This window comes from Ips typographus, linkage group LG1, assembly GCF_016097725.1.
Source record: "Ips typographus isolate SLU linkage group LG1, UJ_Ityp_2.0, whole genome shotgun sequence".
NCBI lineage: Eukaryota > Metazoa > Arthropoda > Insecta > Coleoptera > Curculionidae > Ips > Ips typographus.
Genome location: NC_138422.1, coordinates 17,465,949 through 17,492,287, shown reverse-complemented (window position 1 = coordinate 17,492,287; position 26,339 = coordinate 17,465,949). Strand labels below are relative to the sequence as shown.

The 26,339-nt window shown below is 33.4% G+C and overlaps 1 protein-coding gene and 1 long non-coding RNA gene across 2 annotated transcripts in view; one reads left to right on the top strand and one right to left on the bottom strand.

The window, feature by feature from the left end:
- Nucleotides 1–15,669, top strand: part of LOC145740156 (uncharacterized) — a 173,173-nt gene extending 157,504 nt beyond the window's left edge. Inside the window, exon 2 of the long non-coding RNA XR_014181358.1 lies at nt 15,015–15,669. This is a non-coding gene — a long non-coding RNA (uncharacterized LOC145740156). The remainder of the gene's footprint in view (nt 1–15,014) is intronic.
- On the bottom strand, nt 567–26,276 carry LOC145740127 (nucleolar MIF4G domain-containing protein 1 homolog). The gene is made up of 9 exons (XM_081995493.1): nt 25,642–26,276; nt 19,412–19,639; nt 18,367–18,942; nt 18,097–18,309; nt 11,145–11,463; nt 9,340–9,515; nt 8,935–9,284; nt 1,021–1,152; nt 567–957 (listed from the first exon to the last, which is right to left on the bottom strand). Exons 1-9 carry the CDS (start codon nt 26,126–26,128, stop codon nt 667–669), a joined length of 2,772 nt encoding a protein of 923 aa, XP_081851619.1. The 5' UTR covers nt 26,129–26,276; the 3' UTR covers nt 567–666.
- Nucleotides 26,277–26,339: the final 63 nt, after the last annotated feature.

The window sequence follows — 26,339 nt, the reverse complement described above, 5'->3', positions numbered from 1 at the left end:
TCCTTTGTATTCGCTTCTTGGCAAAATAAATTTTTTAAAAACCTAAATTTCATTTTTGAAATTCTAACTCTCGATACTTTTAACTCGCACTGTATTTCCTTTTGTTTACAAACAAATACTGACAACTGCTGTCTAACCTTTAACTGACAATGCGTTAACAATGACAACTACAACTGACTAACTACGGGTCCTAGCACAGATGTTTATATAGGCATCCATGGATTCGAGGGAACTCGGGAATATTCATGACATTGGTATTCTCTCTTAAACTTCAAAGTATGACATAAATCTCTCTGTCTCACAAACCGCTGAACTACGACGTTCTAGAATCTAATGCCGGTCATACACGCTCCGGACTACCGGAGATGAGACCTGGGGCCTAATTCTTGAAAGCAGGGAACGGAATTCTCAAGAGAAGTGTTGATACCTGATTTACACCCAGTTTGTTGGTAGTTAGCGTGTAAACACTTTACCTGAAAACATCTTACAGTAAAACTTTCCTTTTGTCAATGATTTTAACCAATATACTTTATTTGACCTTAACCACTTGAAATAAATTACTATAGTAACAAACAAACAAATTTATTATTCATAAACTTATGACCTAATAAAATAAACAAATACTACTACTAATTCTAATATATTCTAAGTTTCATATTTCTCGCCTTACCTACTTAATCTGAATTCCTTGGTAGTCAATATTTGTTCAACCATCTTTGACCTAGTTTCCAAATGTTGTTTTTGATCATCAGACAGTACATTGCCTTTTAAGTTTCTTAACAAGAAATGATGAATAAACAGACGTAAACTGTCCCTAAACATTTTAAGTTTATCGGATAACGCTATTTTGGAAAAGACGGCTTGAACTTCTTCCAAGTCGTCATGTAGCAAAATCCCAAGTAAAATTTGACGGATTAAACGTAGCGTAACTTTGTCCAAATCGCTGAACTCGACAATCTGTAAATTTAAATTTGAGTTGGTGTTACAACAATTTTTTCATGTAAATCTTATGTGTCTCACCTTCAAAGTTGAAATTGGCAAACCTTTATGGATAAATAAGTGTGTGAGAAGTTTAGCCAAGTTTGATATTTGAGGGCCTGAGTGGCTGCTTAATGTTTTCAATTTGTCCCAAGCAGAACATTTAATAGTCATCTGCAACAAAAGTGAAAAAAATCAAGAATGGGACACCCTGAAATTTGCTATTTTACTTTATAAAAATGTCCGTTTTGAAATACTGATTTTGAACGAATAGATAACATTTTGATTCAATACCAAGTTGAGTAAAATACGAGCAAACGGGAACGTAATTTTTTTCAAATATACCAACTGTAACAAAAACGGCGCTCAACTTTTGCAGTACGTTGTGGTAAATAGTGTTGGGCATAGTCGATCGAATCGAAATAATCGCTTTGAATAATCCAATGATCATTTGATTGATCATTGGATTCAGCATTTAAAAGAAAACAAGGCTGCAGGCCTGGACGAAATCCGGTCAGAGCAAATTAAGCACTTTGAACCCCTAACTATAAACTGGCTCACACAAATGATGAACAAGTGTGTCGCTACAATGCAAATACCAAAATCCTGGAGGAAAGCTAGAGTAATTGCGCTTCTAAAACCAGGGAAAGAGCCAACAGACCCCACAAATTTCAGACCTGTCTCCTTGCTATGCCACCTATTTAAAGTCCTGGAAATATTGGTTCTTAACCGAGTCTCTGATATTATTGAACAGACAATTATACCAGAACAAGCAGGCTTCAGACCAGGCAAATCCTGCTGTAGCCAAACCCTTAACATCACTCAGTATATTGAAGATGGGTTCGAGCGGAAACAGATAATTTTAGTAGCTTTCATATATCTGCCTGCGGCATATGATACTGTAAATCATCAAAGGCTAATATCAAAGCTCTATGACCTCACAAAAGACTTCCGTTTGACCAAATTAGTAGAGTGTTTTCTCCAAAATCGACGTTTCTATGTAACTCTACAATTCAAGAACAGCCGATGGAGAAATCAGGAAAACAGCCTGCTTCAGGGAAGCGTCCTCGCGCCTACCCTTTACAATATCTACACTAATGACCAACCCATAAATGAACAGACAAGACGGGTCATATATGCCGATGACACGGCCGTAGCAACCCAAGGCAGAACTTTCACAGAAGTAGAGGATAAACTGTCACGCGCCTTTGACACAGGTCTTGGTAGGGTTAGGATTTTAACAACTTTTTTAAATGGAAACCCGTTTTTTTGTAACTTGATTCAGTTCTCTACAAAATTCTGATCATTTTCTATGTATTATACCCTATACTTATTTTCAATGGTTCTCGATAAAATGGCCTCTAAAATTGTGTCGAAAATACCTTCTTTAAACTTTCACCTTCAATCACATTGTTGCCGCCGCCAAACAACCAAATAGTAGATAACGTCAAACTCAGTTGAACGTAACGTACTAATTTTTCTGCATTTTTAAGCATTTGAGTATACTTTTGTATTCTAAGAATTGTGTAAAACAGTAATTTCCATACACCATTACACGCTTTTTTCTGGAAAACTGTTCAAGATAACTATAGGGTATGTTGCATAAATTATGATTAGAATTTTTTCTACTCCTACAGGGATATTGGTTCATTCCTGAACAGTTTAGAGAACGGATAAGTAGGCAATTGCCAATGGTTGAACGAATACAGAATCCTAGACTTTTCGCAACTGTGCGATATGAAATAGACCAATCACAGGCAATGTTCAGCGTGCGATATGAAATAGACCAATCACAGACAATCTTCAGCGTGCGATATGAAATAGACCTATTACAGCTAATCTTGAACGTAAACAAAATAATTCTTCTGATGTCAGCCTCACTGACAGTAGGGCCGCATTTGTTTTCAAAATCCATGGAGCGAGCAGAGCGTTTTCGACGTCACGGTGACGAAATTTGGCAAAACCATAATTTGAGCAACTGTCAAATTACGTCATTGCGACGTCGAAAACGCTCTGCTCACTTCATGGAGTTTGAAAACGATTATTATAACGCCCGCTTGCCGCCCTGAAATCTTTTTTAATATTAGCAATGGCATTTTTATTCTTCCATGCCATAAAAACTACGTATTCCCTATTCTAGGATGCTCTTAACTTTTTAGGTAATAAACTTTCGTTAGCTTTCGTTGCTGCATTTCCTTTTACATTTTCTAAAATTTCGTCCAGTTTTTGCCATTTTTACTGACTGACAGGACTATCAAAGTCACATCATTCAGATGAAATAAACACTAAACAACGTACCGGTAAAGGTATACTTTACTTTTCAATGCCAGAAACAGTAAATAATTGCTGAATTAGATGAAACATAAAACATTGTATGCACCACAGGCGTTAGGGAGAATATAATGTCTAATGTTCTCTTTAACGTCTTTAGTACATAAATAGCTAAAATTGGCCCGATTTTGCTGGTCATTATTTATAATGACCGGGCATTATGAAAACTGTCCAAATTCGACCGTCACCATTGGCATCTCGGAAACTGTAAGATATACGAAAAAAGTTCAAATTGTGGCAAAGTTGCGCAACTTAAAACTGAACCAAATGCCTATATAGAGAGAGATATCCCAAAACCGAAAGCACATTATCATTGCCACTTTTTATCAGCTGTACGATGACGGTTTCATCATTGCCGCCCAACGTTTCATCTTTTAGCAGTCATCATCAACTTATGGGCGACATATTAGAATTTTAGACGTTAAAATAGGTTGTTTAATTCCGATTTCAGTGATTTGTTTTATAGATGACGAAATGATTCAATAAAAACTAGTTTTGCCTTAGTTGGCTTTGAATTAATGAAAAATTGTTGAATATTGCTTGACAGTTGGTGGACTTTGGTTACACGCGATTGGTTGGCTTGACTTTTAAATGAAGAAAAACAAAGCAATATTTTAAATGGCCATTTTTAAGGCCCATATCTTGAAAACTGTCAAAAATGCCTTAATTTCTAAGTCAGTGGCAAATTGGCGACAGTTACAGCAAAACGGACACCAGATTCGCGTTCTCCAGGCCAAAATTTGTTAAAATGACCACTTAATACGTCTAAATCTAATATGATCGCGGCCATCAGCATAGTAGGCCAAGAAAAATCTTCATTTGGAAAATTTCGGTGCATTTTACAAAAAATCGCAAATAACTTGATTATTTGAAACATTTCATATTGGCACATCCTATGATCGTAGGTAGCTAATGAATGGGGCTATCACGTGACGCTGAGCGGGCACTACTAAGTTGCTCTGTTTGACCGATAGAAGGCGTCAAACTTTATTACCTTTTTCAGACATTTTTCTAAACATCCCGAAAACGGTTTTAGTAAACGCTTATGTATGCCCCTCAAAGATACGCAACTTTTACTACATAAAACATTTTTCCGTGCATTACACTTTACTTTCAAAATTTGTAAAACTTTTGAATTTTAAAAATTGTCCTAAATCTCCTTAATTAGTTTAGGTTAATGCTAGAAATATGATGTGAAGTGTCATTTGTCAAAATGTCAATTTTATGGATGCGATAAAATGCCCTAATTTCAAAGGGAGAAAATGTCGGCAGTTACAACAAAAAAGACGCCGGATCCGTGTTCTTTATTACAAATAAAAATGGCCACCTTGACAGGTTTAAATCTAATATAGAAATTGCTGTTTTTAAAAAACCAAGCTTAATCTAACGTTATAAAGTAAAATAAAATTAAAAAACTTCAAAATGATGACTTTTCTCTTGGAGCAAAATGCTCGTATTAATTTCTAATACATCTAAAAATAAAAAAAGTGTAATAAAAGTGAGTAATCAGTAAAAATCATTTTAATTGAAAGTAGTGCAGACCGAATAATCGCGTTTGACAGGTAATGTCCAGTAATGGTTATAAAACTTTTGATAAACTCAAAGCCAACTAAGGTAAAATTAGTTTTTATTGAACTATTTCGTCATTTATAAAGCAAATCATAATTTGTTATATATGTTGACGTCTAAAAATCTGATATAGGACGATTGATTTCCGGAACGTCCACGTCACGTCAAGGACCGGCAATGTCACGTCAATATATTCTGTAACGAAGTTTCAATGGTAATATTGGCATACTAAAGCACCGTCACGGAACGCCCGTCAGTGTAGTTGTAAATGCGTTCAGTTTTGACCGGACGTTGCCGGTCCGTAACGTGACGCTGACGTTTCGGAAAATGCGAATCTACCTGTCGCTCATAAGACAAAATCATGATAATCTGCCAAAAGACAAAACGTCGGGGGAAAATATCAAACCGTCATCATATAGCTGATAAAAAAGTGGCAATAAAAATGTGCTTTCGGTTTTGAGATATCACTTCATGTGAAGTTAAAAATAAATAAAAACAAATAGTATATCAAATTCTCAGTTTTTTTCGGATATCTTCAAAAGTACTTCAACAATCGAAATTAGCTATAAATTGCGCAACTTTGGCAAAATTTAAACTATTTTATATCTCCTATAGTTTCTGAGATTCTAATGGTGAGGGTCGAATTTGAATTATCCTGTATGTAATCCTCAGGAATTTTACAGGTAAAAAGTAAATATAGGCATGGGTCCGCAAAGCCTTATTTATCAAGCTACAGGGTGTTAAAAAATATTTTTTTTTAATTTTGGCATATAAAGTGACACTTTTCAAAACTGATTAGAGTGACAAAACGTTTTACTTTTCGTAACTAGTTACGAAAAGTATCGCTTTATGTAACTAGTTATGAAAAGTTCATTTCATCACTCCCTGTTTTTATGCATTTCCGTAGAAACATATGGGCGACATCCATCATAACATGTCGTTGTCACAGTTTATACAAGGTGCTATGAAAGTGAATATTTGTGTTAAATCACTTTAAAAGATGGTTTTTTGGTCAAAATTAGAAAAAATTATGTATGCAACACGTTTCGAAAATGTCTTATTGTGTAACTCATTCAAATTGTAGGACCTCGCTGCGCTCGCCCTATAAACATTCATTCGTTACACAAAATCGATCTTTTCGTAACTGGTTACATAAATAGCTATTAATTAGCGCCCGCTACATGTAAGAGCAAAACCAAGATCTAATTTTTATATTACAAAACTCCCAAATACCAAGTTTCGTCCAAATATCAATATTATTTGAAACTGTTAAATGTAATCTAAATTCTTTGACGACATTTCGTTTATTCTACATAAACTTCTTCAGGACTAAGGAAGAAAGTTGATGTCAAAAACCGACAATGAATCACAAATTAATAATAACTTTAAAAAAATAATAAAAAAATTACCTCTAATTTTACACTAAAAAGCAAAAACCATTGTAGAACAATGCTGTCAAGGTACACCTGGTAAAACCATTCAACTTCCAGGTAACTGCACAATCGGTGAATACACATAAAAGTCTCAACTCAAACACGAATAGATTATACATTCAAAATCAGATACACATTACTAAGACAACACCAAATGACCAACTACAGTGCCGGGCAAGTACTGGTCGAATCTTACGGTCCGGCGATAAGGAAACTCCTCTTGCTAAAATTTGTTTCTATATCTAAGATTTACGGGTTGTCAAAATCGAACACATGGTTTAAGTTGAAGTGATGATGAGCCAGTGCCGTTTTTTCTCTTTTGTTAATATTATTAGGAGAACAATCATAAATGTGTTGTTTAAGTCGCAAAGCTAATTTAATCTTGGTCTGTCCAATGTAAAGGGTGTCTCAGAAATATTTTCGTTTTTGGATCTGTGCTTTGGCGCAATACGCATGTTTCGGAGAAAGGAGATAGTTGGCAACATTGTTAAGTTTTAGTTGCAATGGAGCGTTTTAGGGGACCGCAACGTGCTTTTTGTGTTCGTGCGTTTTATAGAAACAATGATTTTTATGTCCTTTTGCGTCGTTTGTACAGGAATCATTTTAACATAGCAAGAATGAGAGATGTCCCAAGTGCAAATTTGATTAAATATTGGATAAGAAAGTGCGAGAACAGTAGAAACACGATGACTAGTAAACCGCCTGACGCCCAATGTCAGCAAGATCGAACGAAAACATTGAACGTGTACGCCAATCCGTTAACGAGGATCACCGGCAATCATTAAGATTGCGTGCAGCGTCTTTAATTTTGCATAAGTCGACTGTTCATCGCATTATTCGCAAAGATATGCATTTCCATCCATACAAGATTGTTATCACACAAGAATTAAAACCGCAGGATCCCGCTAATCGATCAGAGTTCTGTAGAATAATGAGAGAGGACTTCAACGGTTACAGCAACATATGGTTTTCTGATGAATCCAATTTTCACATTAACGGACATGTTAACAAACAGAACTGCCGATATTGAGCCGAGCAGAACCCGCAAAATCTTTATGAGAAGCCATTACACTCGCCTAAAGTTATTGTTTGGGCTGCTATGTCAAGGCAAGGAATCTTGAGGACAATCTTGGTCAAGCTCAAACTGTTTCATCTGAGCGCTACTGCCACATGATTAGGACTTTTTTAAGTCCTGCAATTCAGAACCATGGTGGCTACAATAGAAACACGTTTTTCCAACAAGATGGAGCGACTCCTCATGTCACAAATGCTTCATTGGATGCTCTTCATCAGTTATTCCCAGGGAGGGTCATCAGTCGCAGAGGAGACATTAACTGGCCACCAAGAAGTCCCGATTTGACACCAGCAGATTTCCTTTTTGGGGATACCTCAACAGTAAGGTATACACCCCACCGCCACAGGATTTGAGAGAATTGAAGCAAAAAATAACAATTGAATTTGAATGACAATTGAAATTAACGCTGCTCCTCGTGCAATGCTTCAGAGAGGGATCGAAAACTTCGGTTCGAGATTACGAGAGTGAGAAAACATGAACGGTGCTCATTTATACAATACTCTTATCCATAAATAAAAATTTAATGTTGAGGCTTTCCTTTGGTAATAAATTTATTTAGAAAAAAACATGTTTAGTATTTTTTTTTATTGCATAAAATAAGCAAATGTTTTTGAAACACCCTTTAGTTCTATCATATTCACAATGCAAACAAGGAATCGAGTATATAATGTATATTTTTATCTTTTACTTTTGTAAACAAAGATCCCACTCTTTTAATTGTATGTAACCACTTTAACCGTGTCAGATGTGAAACATTTTTGATAATGATGCTGTGTTTCTGTCCGTTGGTGTGCAACTGGTGAAGGGAGTGACAATATTCTATTAATCACATTGCGGGGATAATCATTGTCGCAAGATTTCTTATTTTATCATAGTTATTCCTCCAAAATAAAGGGTGGCTAATTCGTTCCATGCGATATTTTAACAACCGCAAAATGGGTGGGCGGATTTATAATTAATTAAGCGACCCGAACTAGATGATTTCATATACCAAACTGTCACAATCCTACCTCCCTCAACTCTATCGACGATCTGTTCGTGTTAGTGTTGTGATTTTTATGTGTATTCACCGATTGTGCAGTTACCTGGAAGTTGAATGGTTTTACCAGGTGTACCTTGACAGCATTGTTCTGCAATGGTTTTTGCTTTTTAGTGTAAAATGCAAGGTTTTTTTTTTTAAAGTTATTATTAGTGATGTATTGTCGGTTTTTGACCTTTGCCCTGAAGAAGTTTATGTAGAATAAATGAAAGGTCGGCGAAGAAGTTAGATTAGCAACTTATTGTCCCTCTCCGCCAATCACCTTGTGTTCCAATTCACCAAACATGACATTACAATTAAAACTAATTTTTAACACCCTGTAAGCTTGATAAGTAAGGCCTTGCTATGCTTATATGGACGTTTCATCTTTAAAATACCTGAGGAATCACTCTGTAAAATATCGGCCACATATTAAATTAAAAAACACCCTGTATAGAAATTAAGATAAAAATAAAAGATTTTGGTACTGTTTATTTTGACGTATACCCTACTGTTTCTGATTGACTTACCTGAAATCTTCTATCATATTCACAAAACTTCTGAGCGAGAACGGCATAAAATGGATTAAAAGTTTTCTCTTGAAGACAACAATGCATTATGACGTGAATTATTTCACGCTCCTGTTGATTTTTCAGTCCCAGCCTTAAAAGTTTTTCGAAAGCGTCCAAATAATCTTCAGCCGACATGATAATAGAAAATATAGTTCTCCTCGTGTCCGTATTCATCCTTTGTTTCCTAGCTAAATCTAGTATTTCTTTAGAAAACGCTTCAGATTGCAGCGATTCCTGTTTTTTGGGAGCATCATCGGTTTTGCCACTCCATGCAGAACCAACCACCCACCATTTACCTCTTTCGTCGGCTTAAAAAATACTTATGTAAATACATAAAACTTTGGCAAAAATCTATAGTATTACCTTTCAATAAATCTTCAAGTGAAATGTTTAACGTTGTAACGTAGTTTCCTGTTCTAATAAATCCTTTCATAATTTTCTTTAAGTGTTCTGAGTAGCTTACATCGTAGTTGGGAATTTTAGTAACATTGTTGTTTTTTATTGCTAACAGAATATCTAACAGAAACTTTACTCTCGAACTGAAAATAGTAAAAAGTATTTAATAAAACTGAGAAAAACCTAATAAAAATGAGTATTAGTTGAAAAAAAATAATTTTTTTTAGTGATGGACGTAAATTTACCGTTGCCGGTTATTTACCGGTAAGGTAAAGTAATATTGTGTAATTGAAAATTGCTTGAAAGATATCATTTTTCTGTCATTAATTTCATTAAAGTCATTTTCGGTCAATAATGTCAAAATAAGATCCTCAAAAATAAAGACAGGATTAAAGGCTATTTTGATTTGTTATTTATTGTATTAGAACTTTTGGTTTATCAATAATAAACTAAATGAAGTAAAACTCATATGATAAATTGATTCTTGTACCAAATGAGTTAAAATCTTATAACGTTTTTATGAACAAGTAGCCTTTTCTAAAAAATAACATTTTCAGCTTTTTGTCACTTTTCTTTATTATCTCATGTTTTAATTATGACAAATATTATGTTTTTGAGATGAGAAAAATGACGCAAATCTGAAGATATTACTATTTAAACAATATGTAATTTGTAATTTACCAGTAATTTACTGACAATTGTCAAAATAACTGCCATAAGTCTCAGAAACACATCTTGTTTCGAAACCTGTAAGAAAACTGTGATTCTTGCAAATTCTAGGCAAATTTTGACAGTTTTGACATTAGTCATAGATATCATGTGGTTTTTGAATGATAATTTAGCTAGGCACTCACGTGACCACATCATAAACATGTAAACACGTTTTGTATCGAATACTACAAGAAAACTTTTCTAGTCCCTGATTTTTGAGCAGAGTTTAACAATTTGATAGTCAGGAACAAAATTGCTTGAAGTGAGAAAATGACAGTTTTAAGCATATTTTTGGATTCCTCATTAAATTTCCTATCCAATAACCTGAGAAAACACTACAAAATTTGGTACAATCAATGAGAAAAGCGCTGTCAAAGTTTGAACAGTCAGAAATAAAGTTAGGGACAAAATCGCCTGTAAAACCCACTTGCAGTGAGAAAATGTCCGTTTTAAGCACATTTTTGGAATCCTCATTAAATGTCCTATCTAATAACCTGAAAACACTACAAAATTTAGTACAGTCAGGGAGAAAAGCAGTGTCCAAGTTTGAACTGCCAGAAACACAGTATTTGTAATTTACCAGTAATTTACAGGTCAAATTATTATCCTGGTAAAGTAAAATATTTACTTTACCGGTAATTTACCCACCACTAAATTTTTGACAATCGAAATAAATTAAAATTAGGTAAAAAAGTCCCGTATTTTCTCTTCACTTAAGGATCCTCAAATATGTTAACATGCCCAGTAATAAAAAAGCAGGGAGGCCTGCGGTATTCTAGCCAATATAAATTAAATTCAACTGGGGTTGTTTATGGTCCGCAAATATATTAAAAAATGGGAGGAAATAATCCTGCAGCTGGATTCGAACCAACGACATCTACCTTTACGGGGTAAAGCTCTTCTAATTGATATATGCATGAACATTGGCTTAATTTATGTTCGAATGCCAAAAATTATTTCCTTTTATTTAATATATTTACGGGTGGTAAACAACTCTATTTAGAATCATCAGTGTTTCATTAGTCATTATTCGCACACATGTATCTAAAAAAGTTACTTACTTGCTAATTTTTCCTTCTGATGCACTAGCAGCTTTCTTTTGCATATCCAAAATAAAATTTTTCAATGTCAAAGGATCGTCTTTCCGTAAACTAAATCCAACGCTACGTAAAACGTGCAATATACAATCGACGGTTTTCTCTTCAAATTCACGACTAAGCTCACTTAAAATTTCAAACAAAAGTTTGGCATCAAAAACTTTAAAATTATAGAGCTGGGCAAGAACATTTACAGCGTTATCTAAAGTCTTGTCTTCCACTTTCTGAGTTGACTTTAGGCATTTGTCAAATGTTTTAATAACGGTCTGAAGAAAATATGCTCCTAAAAAATAAAACACTGCTATAGTTTCACAAATTGGATAATACACTTTATCTACGACTAGCATGGTAATGATCCATTACATCCATTACCATTTTCTAACACTAGTGCGATAGTATTAATTGATTTTATCACACTAATGCGGTAAAGCACCGCACACTAGTGCGATGGTATTAATTGATTTTATAACACTAATGCGGTAAAGCACCCAAAGAGTACAATAAAACATTCATTATCGCACTAGTGACTGTAAAATCTTTCATTACGTAACTCAAAGTTAGAGTAATATATTAGTTAGAGTAAATATTGTACAGGGTGTCCCAATAAGCCGTGTTAACGCGTAAAACTTCTCATTAACTCAAAGCCAACTAAAGTAAAATTAGTTTTTATTAAAAGATTTTGTCATTTATGAAGCATATCATAAATTATTTTATCTACTCCTAGCATGGTAATCATTCATTACATAGCTCATTTTGAGTTACGTAATGAGCGATTTTACCGCACTAGTGCGATAATAATCGATTTTATCGCACTAGTGCGATAAAACAACTTTAAATGAAAATTTCTGCTGTAATTGTTTATTGAATTTAAACATAACTTTGATACATTTTTTCATATCGCCTTTGACTTGGCAGGCAACAAGCCAGATACCACGTTTGCGGCAGCTTCTTCAATATCTGACGGAAGTTCTTCAGACATGTTCATAACGAAATGCACTTTTAAAAATTTGTGACTGACACTGTTAAATTGTCGCTTAAGTAATATGTGGAAACAAATGGCCACCATAGCAACAACACCAAAACAGTACAGCGTAGATGACAAAATTTAAGGGTAACAAATAACTACCCGTAGCAAGCATATACGAGACGTTCCTAAATAGTTCACATTGCACAAAATATGAATTTTCTTCTTACTTTACGCTGCTTCTGATGGTCGTAGATAAAATGTTGTACATCACCCGTGGGGTATGGCAAATTAACGTACTCGTGTGATCACCACAACTCGGTCTACGACCTCGTCGTGGCAACACTCCCACTCGTGACTATAAAAATGCTCATACCCCACTAGTAATGTAAATAACTAATACATCACTAAAATCAGAATAAAACGTACTATTTGCTGGGCTAAAAATCCAATATGGCGCCCATAAGAAAAAAGAAAGTTGATGATGACTGCCAAAAAACGAAACGTCGTGTGGCAAATTTGAATTCATCATCTAATAGTTAGGGAAAAGTGGCAACGAAAAGATGCTTTTAGTTTTGGGATATCTCTTCAAATAGTTGTAATTGATTTTTTCGAGATATCTAAGATTAAAGTGCAATTTTTTGTAAAAACGCCCTCTATCGAAAAGACCGAAAACTAAACCGAAAACAAAACTAACATTGTTTTGGGACACTCTACAGGACAGAAAATGTTCTTTAAAATGCCGCAAAAAACCAAGTCTCTACGATTAGCCGTTTTCGGGATATTTCATTTCTTTCAAAGCAAACTTTGGACTAATACCACCACTTTATTTGAAAGCTAAATAGGAAAACTCTTCTTAGAGAATAAAGGATTACTTTTATGAGATTTTTACTATACCTTTCCACTTAAATTTTCAGAGTTTTTGGATATTTTTCATTTTAGTGGTATCAAAACGCCCCCTAGCTGTGGATTTAGAAAGCTGAAAATCATTTTCAGAATTTTCTCTTGGTCACATTTACTAATAAAAAAAAATTCTTGTAGCCATACTACGTATAGTTTCCGAGGAACAGCCGCGTGCACGGTTTCTTGGGACACCCTGTACAGGGTGGCCAACTAAGAATGCGAGGTACCGTATCTCGGAAACCAAAAATGATACATGACTGAAACAAAAATGTTATTAAGTAATATGGCCATAAGGAATACATTTGAAATATTTTAGTTATTCCAGCATTGCCGCATCTACATGAAATCAGTGGCAACAACGGATTTTTGTTGACAACCCTAGGAACTAATGCTATTTCTAGATTGTGTTGTTTAATCTAGTTAGTTTTTGTTCTAATCAGTATCTTTCTAAACGTTGTCGTTTTCGAGATATTGACTGTTAAACATTGGAATTTTCATTATTTGGAAGGCTAGGTCAATATCTCGAAAATGACAACATTTAGAAAGATACTGATTGGAACAAAAACTCACTAGATTAAGCAACACAATCAAGAAATAACATCAGTTACTAGGGTTGACGAACAAAAATCCGTTGTTGCCATTACTTCCCACTCGTGACTATAAAAATGCTCATACCACAGTAGTAATGTAAATAACTATTGTGTAATTTTGACAAATAAAGTGACGGATTTCTCAATGGGACAGCAAATTTTTCCAGCGGCTGTTGCTTTAAACTGATTGACACGATTTTAATATTTTGTTTGACGATTAAAAGTTGCTACGGATCAGAGTATTCAGGGTTTGACTGATGTGTCGTCAGAAAATACAGAAATTGGTATAACGTTATTTGTTTTTGAAATGACCTCCCCAAGTGGCACAAATCTTGGCCCTTTTCGCCAGTTTTCAATTCAACAATTTCTTTAGATTTTTTGTGTAAAAAACTTTAAGAACTTAAACTGCGTGATACAGGGCGGCCCACAAAAAACTTTGAAAACAAAATCAAATGTTTTATCATAAATCTTAGCATGTTCAGTAATATTAATAGAAAATAATAATGTTGGTCACAATGTTTGTTTAATAATCCAATTCATATCACTAGGCGTTTTTGCCAGTTTAAGGGCGATTAAGGGTGGTTTACAAAGTTTATTGCAAAATGGGAAAAAAAAGAGATTGATTTTGAAATGGCGAGAGTTATTATGAGGCAAGTAGGAAAGTTAGTAAGATTATTAGTTTAAATCAGCATAAGTAAAAAAGAAAAACGAGCGAGAAAGAATTAAACGATCTACATGATCTACATGAATGAATGGATAAGGTTACTTTTGGGGGAGATGGAGTTACAGTTTGGTTTGGTAATGGCCGACATCTTGAATGATGTGCTTGGTGATGGTATTATTTAAAATTTTGTCAGGGGTGGCGGATGGCCTTGGAGAAAGCCGCCGCCTTTATAAAAAAACAAATGACAATCAGTATGTTAGCTTTGGGTTATGTCAAAGGTATTAGTAGAATAGAATTTGTACTGTAAAATTACAATTAAAATGGCACCAAATTATTCAAATGTAGAAAAAGTAGACATGGTAGAATTGTATTCTATTGCATTGCACGTGTTATTTAAAATATTTAATTAGATTTATATTGTAAATAATTGTTGACAAGTAACGATCCATAAATGATCAAGTTTATACTCATAAATCTAAATTGCCATTTATGTAGCTGGTTCCATTCTGGAACCTGTTGTATGTATGCTGCTGCGTTTTTTAGCTGTTTTTTTCACTTTATTTATTTAGAGAAATTTCAACCCTTTTGATAGAGCAACTTTACAAAAACTTTTACTTAAATCATAACTAAACGCAATCACACAGTTTTTTTAATGCAAGGGAAATCTTACATCATTCTGTACGCAAAAATCAAGAAATGGAGTTAATAAAAAGAGCATTATTTATAATAGATATACAGGGTGTCCGGAAAATACGTGTACAACGTTTGACGACAGACTCCTGACGTCAAAATATGTCGATCTAAGCCGACTTAGTTATATCCAAAATTGTCTCGTTTAGCCGGTAGAGGGCGTCAAAAATTTGTAAAAATATTGGTTTTTTACTAAATTACGTGAAAACCTGCTAATGGATTTTAATGAATTTTAGTATGTAGACTAATACTATAAAATGACGTTTTCTAGTAGTATAGTCACCGGCTGTAAATAAGTGGAAGTGTTATAAAAGTGATATAATATGTCAACATTTCTCCTCATTTTTTATATGAACGGCGTTATGACAACCCAGATATTTTTGTCGAGTGACCGGAAGTATTTTGAAGCTATTTTACCTCTTTAATATTTCCCGGTGGATGAGCTGTTTCGCCAGAAAAAAAAAATTTACAATTACCTGCATACATCAAAGTAGGTATAATAAAGTTGAAATTATTTATTGTAAGAAACTAAGTAAACCAAAAACATTACTTAAGCAAATGTGTAAAATGACCGCCATCTTGCTGAATACACTTATCAATACTCTTTAAGAAATGAAATTGTACCCAATATTTTTACAAATTTTTGACGCCCTCTACCGGCTAAACGAGACAATTTTGGATATAACTAAGTCGGCTTAGATCGACATATTTTGACGTCAGGAGTCTGTCGTCAAACGTTGTACACGTATTTTCCGGACACCCTGTATAACCAAAGCTATAACACACTGATTGTCATTTGTTTTTTTATAATCGCGACAACTTTGTCTAAGGCCACCTATGACAAAAATTTTAAAAACGTTTTTCTGCACTTTAGAAATTAAATAATACCATCATCAATCAGTCATTGAAAATGATTTTTTAGGCGCTTTCCAAAAATGCAAAAATCCAAGATGGTGGCCATAAGCATTTACAAAGTTATCATCCAGACGATAGGATTTTTCTAATTACGTCATAGCGTTCTATGTAAAAAAAGTGCCCTAATAATGTGTTAGTTTCAAAACTCTCTTTGGCTTTGTTAAGCAGCTGTAAGCAAATGTTGAAAACTCCGTCTCTGACGTTTTGCCAATTTTCCGGAAACCAAGAAAGATAATTTAAAAACTGGTAGTAAGTTTCACATAAAATTCTCTAAAACTTTCCCCATTTAACCAACTCTGTAGCTCTTACTGTTACCGAAATCCCAATACATGTGAAATCAATTTGGGACACACTGTATAACAAATGTGGTAAATAACAGGCGTTCAATAATTGTTATGGTCAGATCACCTATGGATGGCAATTGTCACAATAAGAGTATCTAGTCTTAGATAACGTTACAAACAATTATTATATGACAGCTGTCAATCCGCCGGTTTGATTTCGAACCATATACGAACTTATCAACGGCCCTACGTTCATGCTAGAACGAGAGAACCACAGCCAACTACGACCATAACAATTATTGAAAACCCGTTAGTTGATTACTACCGCGAGTAAATTATATGCAGGGTGTCCGGATTTTGTTTGGTTTGCCACAAAAAAATTGTATAGAAAAAAACTAGTATACATGTCTAGAGCTCAATTTTTAAAAAATGAATGACAATAGTATATTTCATTACCGGTCCAGAAAAAAGTTTGTTCCCGTGCGTGCGTGATAGTTTCCCGTTAGTTTTACGGAAAGTCATGCGATGACGGGGATAGTTATTTTCGTGCGCAAAAAGTGATACTTTTCCGCACGATGACTGAAGTTACCTCGCCACACTCACTTGGGCATCAGTCGAGTGCGGGAAAGGCACTTTCCGCACGTGATAGGAACATCATTTTTTCTACGAGCATTTTCAATAATTGGAAAGAACAACAATTGAAAATAAATGATAAATTAAAATTGAAATAAAGGTTTTTCTGTGCGCGTATGACCGATTCAGCGCTTTCAAAAATGTCTATTTTTAAACTTTTTAAACATTTACTACAATGTATCTATGTCTATAGTTATTCCTACAATTAACTAAAAGATGAAGTTAACTTGCAATGAGAAACAGATAGAGATCCAAAAAGAAAAAAAATTGAAACTTTGACTCCAAAGTTAAAAACACACAAATTTTAAACATTCAAGTGTTGTCATAGAAACAATGAATAAATAAACGTCACTTTTGACAGGTGATGTCCAAACCAACTTGAATAAACACAAAAAATGTAATATAACCATTTATTTTTTAGACATACTTCCATTGTAGTAAATGGCATAAAATGGAATTTTTTTTAAAGTTATAGGCAACTGTTATTTCAATTTAAATTAATAATAAAGTTAGGTACATTTTTGAGAAAACGGAAGATATTAGCCACTGGAATCACGTCGAAAAAGTGCCTGAAGAATGTTTTTGTTTCACTTCGATATTGCAATAAACACAAAAGTTGTGAGGAGTTTTCAAAATGAGCGAAATTTAAAAAACGCCCTCTAGCGCCGCGAATTGACAAAATATCAAAATACGGTTATTGTCATTAATCTCATTAATCATGTGTATACTAATTTCAAAACACTCTAAATCCATACACCCTGTACAATACTTTATCTACAACAGTTCGGTAACCAGATTACACTATAAATTCAGACAAATCAAGTATGTCTCAGGTGTCTCTGGTACGCTCCAATACCAGCAACTTATCAACAATTGTTATTTCAATCAAATAATATCTTGAAAAATTCAAAATTATTATTTATTACGGTAAAGTACACTTAGCCCACTATTGGCGTTTCAAGATAAGAGATACTCCCTCTGGTGATCAGTTATGAAAACAGTTTCGGACATTCCAACTGTCATTTCTCCGTTTGTTTACGTTGATTTTGGCATATTTTAGTTAGGAATTTAGCACAGGTTTCATAAATATGAAGTGGCAATGTCATATTATTTATAATGTTAGGTTAGGAACGGGTTGACCGATTTTAGTTCAAATGGCGCTGCGATCTTAACTTGAAACGCCAATTGTAGATACAATTTTTGTTTCAAAGCTACTATAAAACTCAGATTTTCAGAAATGTCATGTAATGTTTTATATTTAAAAGAAACTTACCCACTTCTGTGCCAACATTAGCATGCAACACTGCTATAAGGAGTACATGTTCCATCAACAATCGTTCTGGGGTCATTATTGGACTAAGCAACACTTCCAATATAAGTTGTGTTAAACTTTCGTTCATATCATTGCGACTATAATTCAAATACAGCTGTTCAATTTGATTGGAAATATTATGCATGTTGCTTTCCGCCAATCTGTTCAATAATCCTAAAACATACATTTAATTTAGTTTAATACTAAAATGAGAATGTTTTTGCAACTTACCCTTCAGTTGTTTTTTCAGTCTGTCAAGCTTTTCTTTTCTGTTCTTATCTTCAGTGCCAGCGCCTGACATTTTGGCTCTAATGGCTGGTGGGATATATTTACCCCCCGTGTCACCGTTTTTAGTTTTTCCATCTAATACAGCACCATCTTTCGATCTTAGTCGGCCATAAATATCCTCCCAAACACCATCATCTTCTTTATCGTCACAATCCTCCTCTGGCTCATCACTTGTATTGCCCGTATTTTCAGGAAGTAACTCAGGCGGGTCCTCAATTTCATTATCAATTTTTTTCTTCTTGGCTTTATCTTCACTACTAGAGTTTTTTCTTTTTTTGTTCGGAACATTGCTATCGTCCATATCAAAGTCTTCTATTTCTGGTTCATTGAAAGTAGTTTTTGTACTATTTTTCGTAGATTTATTCAGTTTTAATTCAAATTTATTTTTATTTTTGGAATTATTACTAATGCTTTCAAAAGAGTCAAAATCAGTTTCTGACCCGGAGCCAACTTCATCATCACCATCGTCTAGCATTTTTTCATTTTCGCTCTCCACGTCATCTTCGTTACTTTCCAGTCCTTAAAAAAATCATTTTACTATTATTATTATCCAACAGATATCTAATACAATTTTAACAGCTTCTAAAGGTTTAACAATATTCGTCAAATTAAAAAAAATACGAAGATTGTATAGTCTATACGAGTCAGTTAAAACCACTGAAAATACCAAAATAGTGGGCGTCTTTGTTGAGCATGGGTGGCGTGAAAAGAAAAAAATGTTGAGGGACTCTGTGCATAAACGCTTATTAATCGCTTACTCCAATGCAAACTATAAACACCGGACTGCACTGCCTTTGCCACCTGTATGGAATCTTTTCATATAATTTTGAAACATGTCGACAAAAACCGATCAATTTAAATTAGCTTGCCCTCTCAACTAAAAAGGCTATAACCTTGACCCCTTTATGAACCAATAAACAGTTTTTCTTAGATTCTCATTGTTTCAATACCCCTAATCCTTTCCCTAACATGATATAATTATATTTACCTTCAAACTCTGAGTTGGAATCCAGATCTTCATCTGAATCATCATCCTCATTTAAAAAATTATTTATGCTGTCTTCACTGTCAAATTCGGAGCCATGATCACTGTTCTTTCCTTGTTTGCCTGTCATAAGTTCAAAATCTTCTTCAAAATTATCACTTCCATCTGGCAAATCTTGTCTAGCTGCAGCTGCATTTTTCATGTATTCAGAATCACAAACTTCCAGCAAATCTACAAAAAACATCAGTACCATTAGAAAATTAACAGCTTATACTAGGTCTCTATCCCGTTTTCGTTCAATATTGTCTGAGTGTACGGACAATGGGTTTATAAAAATTTAAATTTAAAAATTTATTTCTGAATAAAACTTGATAAATGTACGGCACATCTAGTGCGCGCAGTTTTTAAGCAAATTGCAAATGGCATAGTTATTTGCGCAACTAGGGAGGAAAGAGCAATGTTTGCTGCCGCGAACCATTTGAGTTCAAAGTTCAAGGCTGCAAAAAGCAGTTTACTCAGTGACGGACTGGGCCTAAATTTTATGGTGGGCTACTGTAGTGGCCGGCCGGCCCCCTATTACACGACCGGGAGAAATTAATTATTTAAAAAGTTCAAGTCAGACATAGCATAGGTTTTCATCAAAAAATAAAATATAATAATATTAATACTATCTAAAATCATTTTTTAGATATCATAAATGTATATAACAAACAAATAACAAAAAAATAAAAACAAAATAGTTTTTGAACACATATTTGAAAAAAAGGAACACAATAATCACATTATGTAAATATAACTATAAAGCTAGTAACTCTTAAAATCATATTTTAAGTAGAGTTGACAAGTTTTTGCTTGTCGAGCATATACCAGGTGTCCAAGAGCACCCTGGACATAGGAGATTAACATGGGAAAACGGTTTTGATTTTTTTGCGCCTGTACGGTTGATTTGAATGAAAAATCGTATTAATGAAAGTTGTAGTACCTATCATGGACTAGTTTTCTGTATTTTTTTCAGATCTCTAACTTGAGCCCTTTCGTCGTAAAACACCAACAAAAATGAGAAAATTTAAACTTTTTACCTGCACTGTGTGCACGACTTTGAGCTTTGCTTTCACTATTTTTATGTTTGTCAGAATTTGGAAAAAAGTCACCTCACCTTAGAAAATCAATTTCAAGCTTTCGGTACAAGGTCAAATGAAGTGTCAAAAACTTGGAAAAACCTTTACGTGGTCACCTAACCTAACCTAAAAACTGTCACGGGACCGTTAAAAAAATCAATTTTAAGCTTTTGGGTCGGAAGAACAGTCACATAACCTGAGGTCAAGTCATTTTTATTGAATCATTAATGACATTTTGACAATAGACAAAAGTCATGTACAAATTGTAAAAGCTGACAATGCTTGACAAAGTTGACATGCTACTTAATCCAACCTATAAACTGTCACGTGACCATAAAAAAATTAATTTCAATGGTGTATTTCATCCTCGATTTCGTCATTATATCAATACCAGGGGACTGATAACTAAATTTAAGAATGCCACAAATGTGTAAACATTTGAAGGTGTCCTGAGGCAGTTTAAATAATTTAAAGGCATTTCGATGTATTTCAATGCAATTTGAGGCATTTTAGACAGTTTTATGGCATTATCACTATGAGGCATTTTGAACAATAATATAAGCATTGTGTTAAAGGCATTTCAAAGTATTTTGCATTGCAAAAGTTATTTTGGTGTACAAAAAATTATCGGCGTTCTACCCCTCGGCCGTTAACTAGATACTTCTAATATACCAGCACCATGAATCACCCTGTATAGACAAAAATAAATAAAATAATAGTAGGTATATATATTAACCATAACCATAATATGGTTACAACATAACAATATGGTAAAAACATAACCATATTGTTACGATTTTCCCGTGGGTTCACACAAAGTCAATTTAACTCGACAATTAATAACTTTATTTACACTTCAAAACACTCCGTACAATAATTAACACAGCTACTAAAAACACTACTACAATTCCACAATTACTCCGCTATTTAAACTTTACCGCGTTCCCAAATTCACTACTATACTACTCTACTTCGTTTCGTCAGTATATTACTGTATTTTCAAAATTTACATTGAAAATAAAAGGTAATTTCAAGGTTTGATAGGTCTAATCTTTACAGTTTTTCAGATATTCATTATTTTGTAAAATTGTAGAACAAATATTAACATTAACATGTAAACATTCAACCTTCATTGGAGTTTTAGTAACCAAAATTGGCTTGGGCGCTGATAGAAGATTAAGTTTCATGATCCGAAAGTGATAAATTGTCTAGCTCATATAGGAAGTCTCAAAAAACTTACTCAAAAAGTAAAATTTTTATGTAATATAAACTTATCAAAATCAAATGGAACCCCACCTATTTTATGGTTACAGTATATGCAAAATTTAATTACGTATCGAAAATTATTAAGGTTTCATTTTATTTAATTGTTAAAGTTTTCTTGGAAAATCGACATTTCTTAAACTAGAGCTGACTGACTGATTTTTGATATCGTTCAAAGATCACTCAAAATCGGTGCGAGTTGGAGAAATGTTGACTTTCCAAGAAAACGCGAACAGTTAGCCATAAAAGACCTCAATAATTTTCGATAGATAATTAAATTTTGCATCTACTTTAACCATAAAATAGGTGGTGTTCAATTTGATTTTGACAAGTTATTAAAGTTTAAAGGTGCAATTATTGGGTAAAAATTTTTAGACATCCTGTATGAGCTAGACAATTTCTAACCCATGGATCCTAAAACTTGATCATTTAGCAGTACCCAAGCCAATTATGATTAATAAAAATCAAACCGAAGTTGAGTGCTCAGTTGAGTGATTGAACCTTAAAATTGGTTCTAAATTTTTACAAAATAACGAATATCTGAGAAACTGTAAAGTTTAGACGTATCAAACCTCAATGTAATTACCTTTTATTTTTAACGTAGATTCTGAAAATCAAATAAAATACTAGGTATTCCATTTAAAAAAATACAACTTTAATACTTTGTCTGCATTTGGGACTACCGCGGTACATCTTGAAAATATTTTTAAAAGATACCTTCAGTTTCCCCACATCCCAGAATTAAAACTTTGTTGAAAGTGAATACTTTAGTCACAACTATCCGTGTCGAATAACGTGAATAACCCTGTATACTTGACTTGACAGAGACAGATAAATTAGGTTGTCTCTTCATGTTGTTGTTTTGTTGTTGTCCTAAATTTTTAGGGACCATCAAAAATATGGTTAATATTGGAAAAAACTCTTATTATCGACGGTTTAGACAGCCTTAAGTTTTGTCAAAACTTGACATATGGTCAATAAAAGCTTCTGTCTAAAGCTTGGTTAATAATATTGTTACGGTTTGGGCCTACTATGCTCGATACTCGATGAAACCGATGCGCCGCAATATCTGGCCGGGCGCGTATTAAAGTAGGCCACAGTTAGGAAGCGCCACACCTGGAAGATTCGAAGCAAATCGCGAAGCGTTTCGCGGTCATTCTAGAACGTGGTTTGTGAATACCACGTCTAGATATACCATATGTCTTATAGACATTGACATTATAATTTACCTAGGTCAATAATATTTCCTTTTTTGTTGTGTTTGTGCCAGATTAGACTCTATTTTTGACCTAGGTTAACAATGACCATTAAGGTAGAGAAAACAAATTTCTCAAGTTACTAATCAGTCAATAATGACATATTTATCATTTTAGTAGTGGAAAACTATATTTTTCTAAAAGTACTCAACATTAACTCAATAAAATATATACAGTGAGAGACAAATGTACCTATTGTATATAATTTTTAAAAAGTCAGGTGTTTATCTAGCAAAAAATTCTTGTTTCTAGTTGCGGATTTTTATAAACATTTTTTAATTATACAGAGTGACCTAAAAAAAAGTTATGATATCAACGCCAACTTTTTTGTTCTATTCAGTTCTCTACAAAATTCTAATCATTATCCAGAAAAAGGCATGTAATGGTAAATGGAAATTACTGTTTTGCATACTGACATTACCTAGTATTTAGTTCTTTGGAGGTGGCAACAATGTGATTCAAAAAATAAATACCTGATTTTCAATATCAAATGCTGGCAATTAAGAAAAAATACTGCAACTTTGCTAATTTAAATTATGCTATCTGATCAAAATTAATGAGGTTAGCTATTAAGTAAAATATAAATAATCATCACCCTGTAAATGATGAAAGTAGCAATCATTTAACAAGTTTTACCTATTTATAATAAAACAAAATATCTAAAGAGCAATAATATACTGGGATTTCCAGTTAAAAAAATAGTGATGAGACTGGTATATTTCAATTTACCAGGAAAATTCGACAGGCAAATTAATATACATATACTGTGTTTGGGCAGTTCAAATTTAGACACATCCTTCGCTGACTGTACCAAATTTCGTAGTATATTTCAAGTTGTTGGTTAGGAAATTTTATGAGGATTCCAAAAATGTGCTTAAAACTGTTAATTTTTTCACTCCTTTTTTACAGAGGATTGTGTCCCTGACTGCCTTTTCAAACTGTGTTTTTAGCAGTTCAAACTTTGATACTGCTTTTCTCCCTGACTATACCAAATTTTGTAATATTTTTTAGATGTTTGGATAGGAAATTTAATGAGGACTTCTAAAGTGGGCGTAAAACTGTAATTTTCTCACTCCAAGTGGGTTTGACAGGCATTTTGGTCCTTGACTATCAAACTGTGCTCAAAAACTGCATAAAATGTGTTTCTGAGATTTATGACAGTGGTTACGTTACTGCCTAGCTAAAACGGTAGGTATAACGTATAGTTCTCATGAACGCATTTTTCTCTGAAATACAAAAACTTCAAATTCTGCAATTTTTGACTGATTGTCCCAATGAAAATGATGGAATGACATTTTTTAGCTTTACCTACTGTTCTTTCTAACTTCAAGGATAGACATTATTGACATTTTGCATATTTTTCTGGATTGTTCCATTAAAAAGTTGAGATAAATTTAACTTTTGTCAAATATGTCAGCAACCCAAATTTGGACCAATCCGGTTGACAAGCACAGTTCCGCAGTTTTGAGTTCTTTCAATAAATATGTCCATGAGGACTTACCATTATTTAAGTTATTTTGACAATTGTTAGTAAATTACTGGTAAGTTTGAGGGTAAGTTACAAATTGTTTAAATAATATTATCTACAGATTTGAGCCATTTTTCTCTTCTCAAAAACATATTATTTGTCATAACATGAGATAATAGAGAAAAGTGAGAATAAACTGAAAATGCTTTTTTTTAGAAAAACCCACTTTTTTATAAAAAAAGTTGTTACTCATTTGGTACAAGAATTACTTTGTCAGAAAAGTTTTACTTCATTTCTTTTATTATTGATAAACCACTATAAAACAATAAAAAACAAATCAAAACAGCCCTTTACTCAGTCTTTATTTTTCATTTTATTGATTTTAAATTATGACTGAGCTTTGACAGAAAAATGATATCTTTCAAGCAAATTTCAATTAGACTGGTGAATTTACTGCGATCAAATTCAGATTTCCAAAAAAATCGGAATTTATTGGTAAAATTGGTAAATTTTCCTGGCACACTAAATTTTACTTTACTTAACCAATTACTAATTTACGCTCATCAATAAAAAAAAATGAACTATACTAGACCCTCAACCACACCACACTTTTCTATGACACCTCTTTTAATTATGTTTTTTTGGGAACATGTACACAAAAAGGTCTTAAAGAACCATTAAGGTTTTCAAAAAGGGCTAACTAGTCATTAATTTTGTCCAATCAAAATTCATTGGCTGCATTTATAAGAACACATCAATTAGCAACCACTGGACAATTTTTGCCTAAAAGCACTAAAATAAATCAATTAGTTATGGAAAAAAGCCTCGGAAAAAGCATTACTGAAACATTATCTTGTCCCTCAAATAGAAAATCCAATTTTTCAATTGTTATTTATTTGGTCTTATGAATGCAGCCTAGGTATAACAATTCAATTTGTGCAAGGCAAACCTACAAAAAGTTTACACCCATACAAATTAGTGTAGAGTGTGGGCCTGTTGTAATGTGTTGTGCACCAAATGCCACATACAAGACATCTCAGATATAGGCACAATATCAATATAAACACTTGAATAAACTTAAATCCTAAACCTTAAGCAGGGTTATAAAAATTTAATTCAAATACTTACAGTCAAGTCCATCTGAAGCAAAAGACTTTGGAATGGCTTTACTTTTCTTCTTGTTCAATTTCAACTGTTTTTCTAGTTTGCGAATGGTATGATCTTCCTTTTCATTTTCTTTCAGTAGCTGATCTCTCCTTTGCTTGAGCATACCTTTTTGTAGCTTTTTTTGTTCCCTTTTTTCCTTTTTATTTATTTCTTCAATACTAGGCACTTTATTCTTGTTTGTTAAGTCACTATCAGACTTTGATGACTGCTTGGATGTTAGGTTTTTCTGAATTGGCTTTACATTTTGGGAGGTTAAATCACTTTCTTTTGTTAGTTTTTCTGCAATCTCTGCAATATCTTTGGAAGCAAATCGACTAGTTTTTTTCATAAAATAGTCATTTTTCTTTAATTTCTTCTCTTTTCGTTTTTCTTTCCTAAGCTGTTTTCTGTTCAATTTACCTTTATTATTTGGAGGTTTAGCAGGATTTTTCTTATTGTTAAACGCCATTTTTTAAAAGAGATTATGCGTGCTACGACCTATAGTACTTATATGCACGCTTTTAAATAAGGAACTAAAAAAAAAACACAATAATTCACAAATCCTACTTCCTTCTAACCAAAACAAAAACAAATAAAATATGGCATGACTGATTAGTGAGGTTAAGCTTCGACTACGTCAAGTGTTGTTCTTTTCTTCTTTCATTCAAAACGTCTATAGT

Bases quoted from the DNA above. Each gene is read 5' to 3' on its own strand.
- LOC145740127 (XM_081995493.1), bottom strand. From the start codon at position 26,128: ATGGCGTTTAACAATAAGAAAAATCCTGCTAAACCTCCAAATAATAAA. The intron at 9,516-11,144 runs GTAAGTAACTTT...TACTATTTTCAG, and splicing joins TCAGAAGGAAAAATTAGCAA to TTCGAGAGTAAAGTTTCTGT. The intron at 9,285-9,339 runs GTAATACTATAG...GTATTTTTTAAG, and splicing joins ACTTGAAGATTTATTGAAAG to CCGACGAAAGAGGTAAATGG.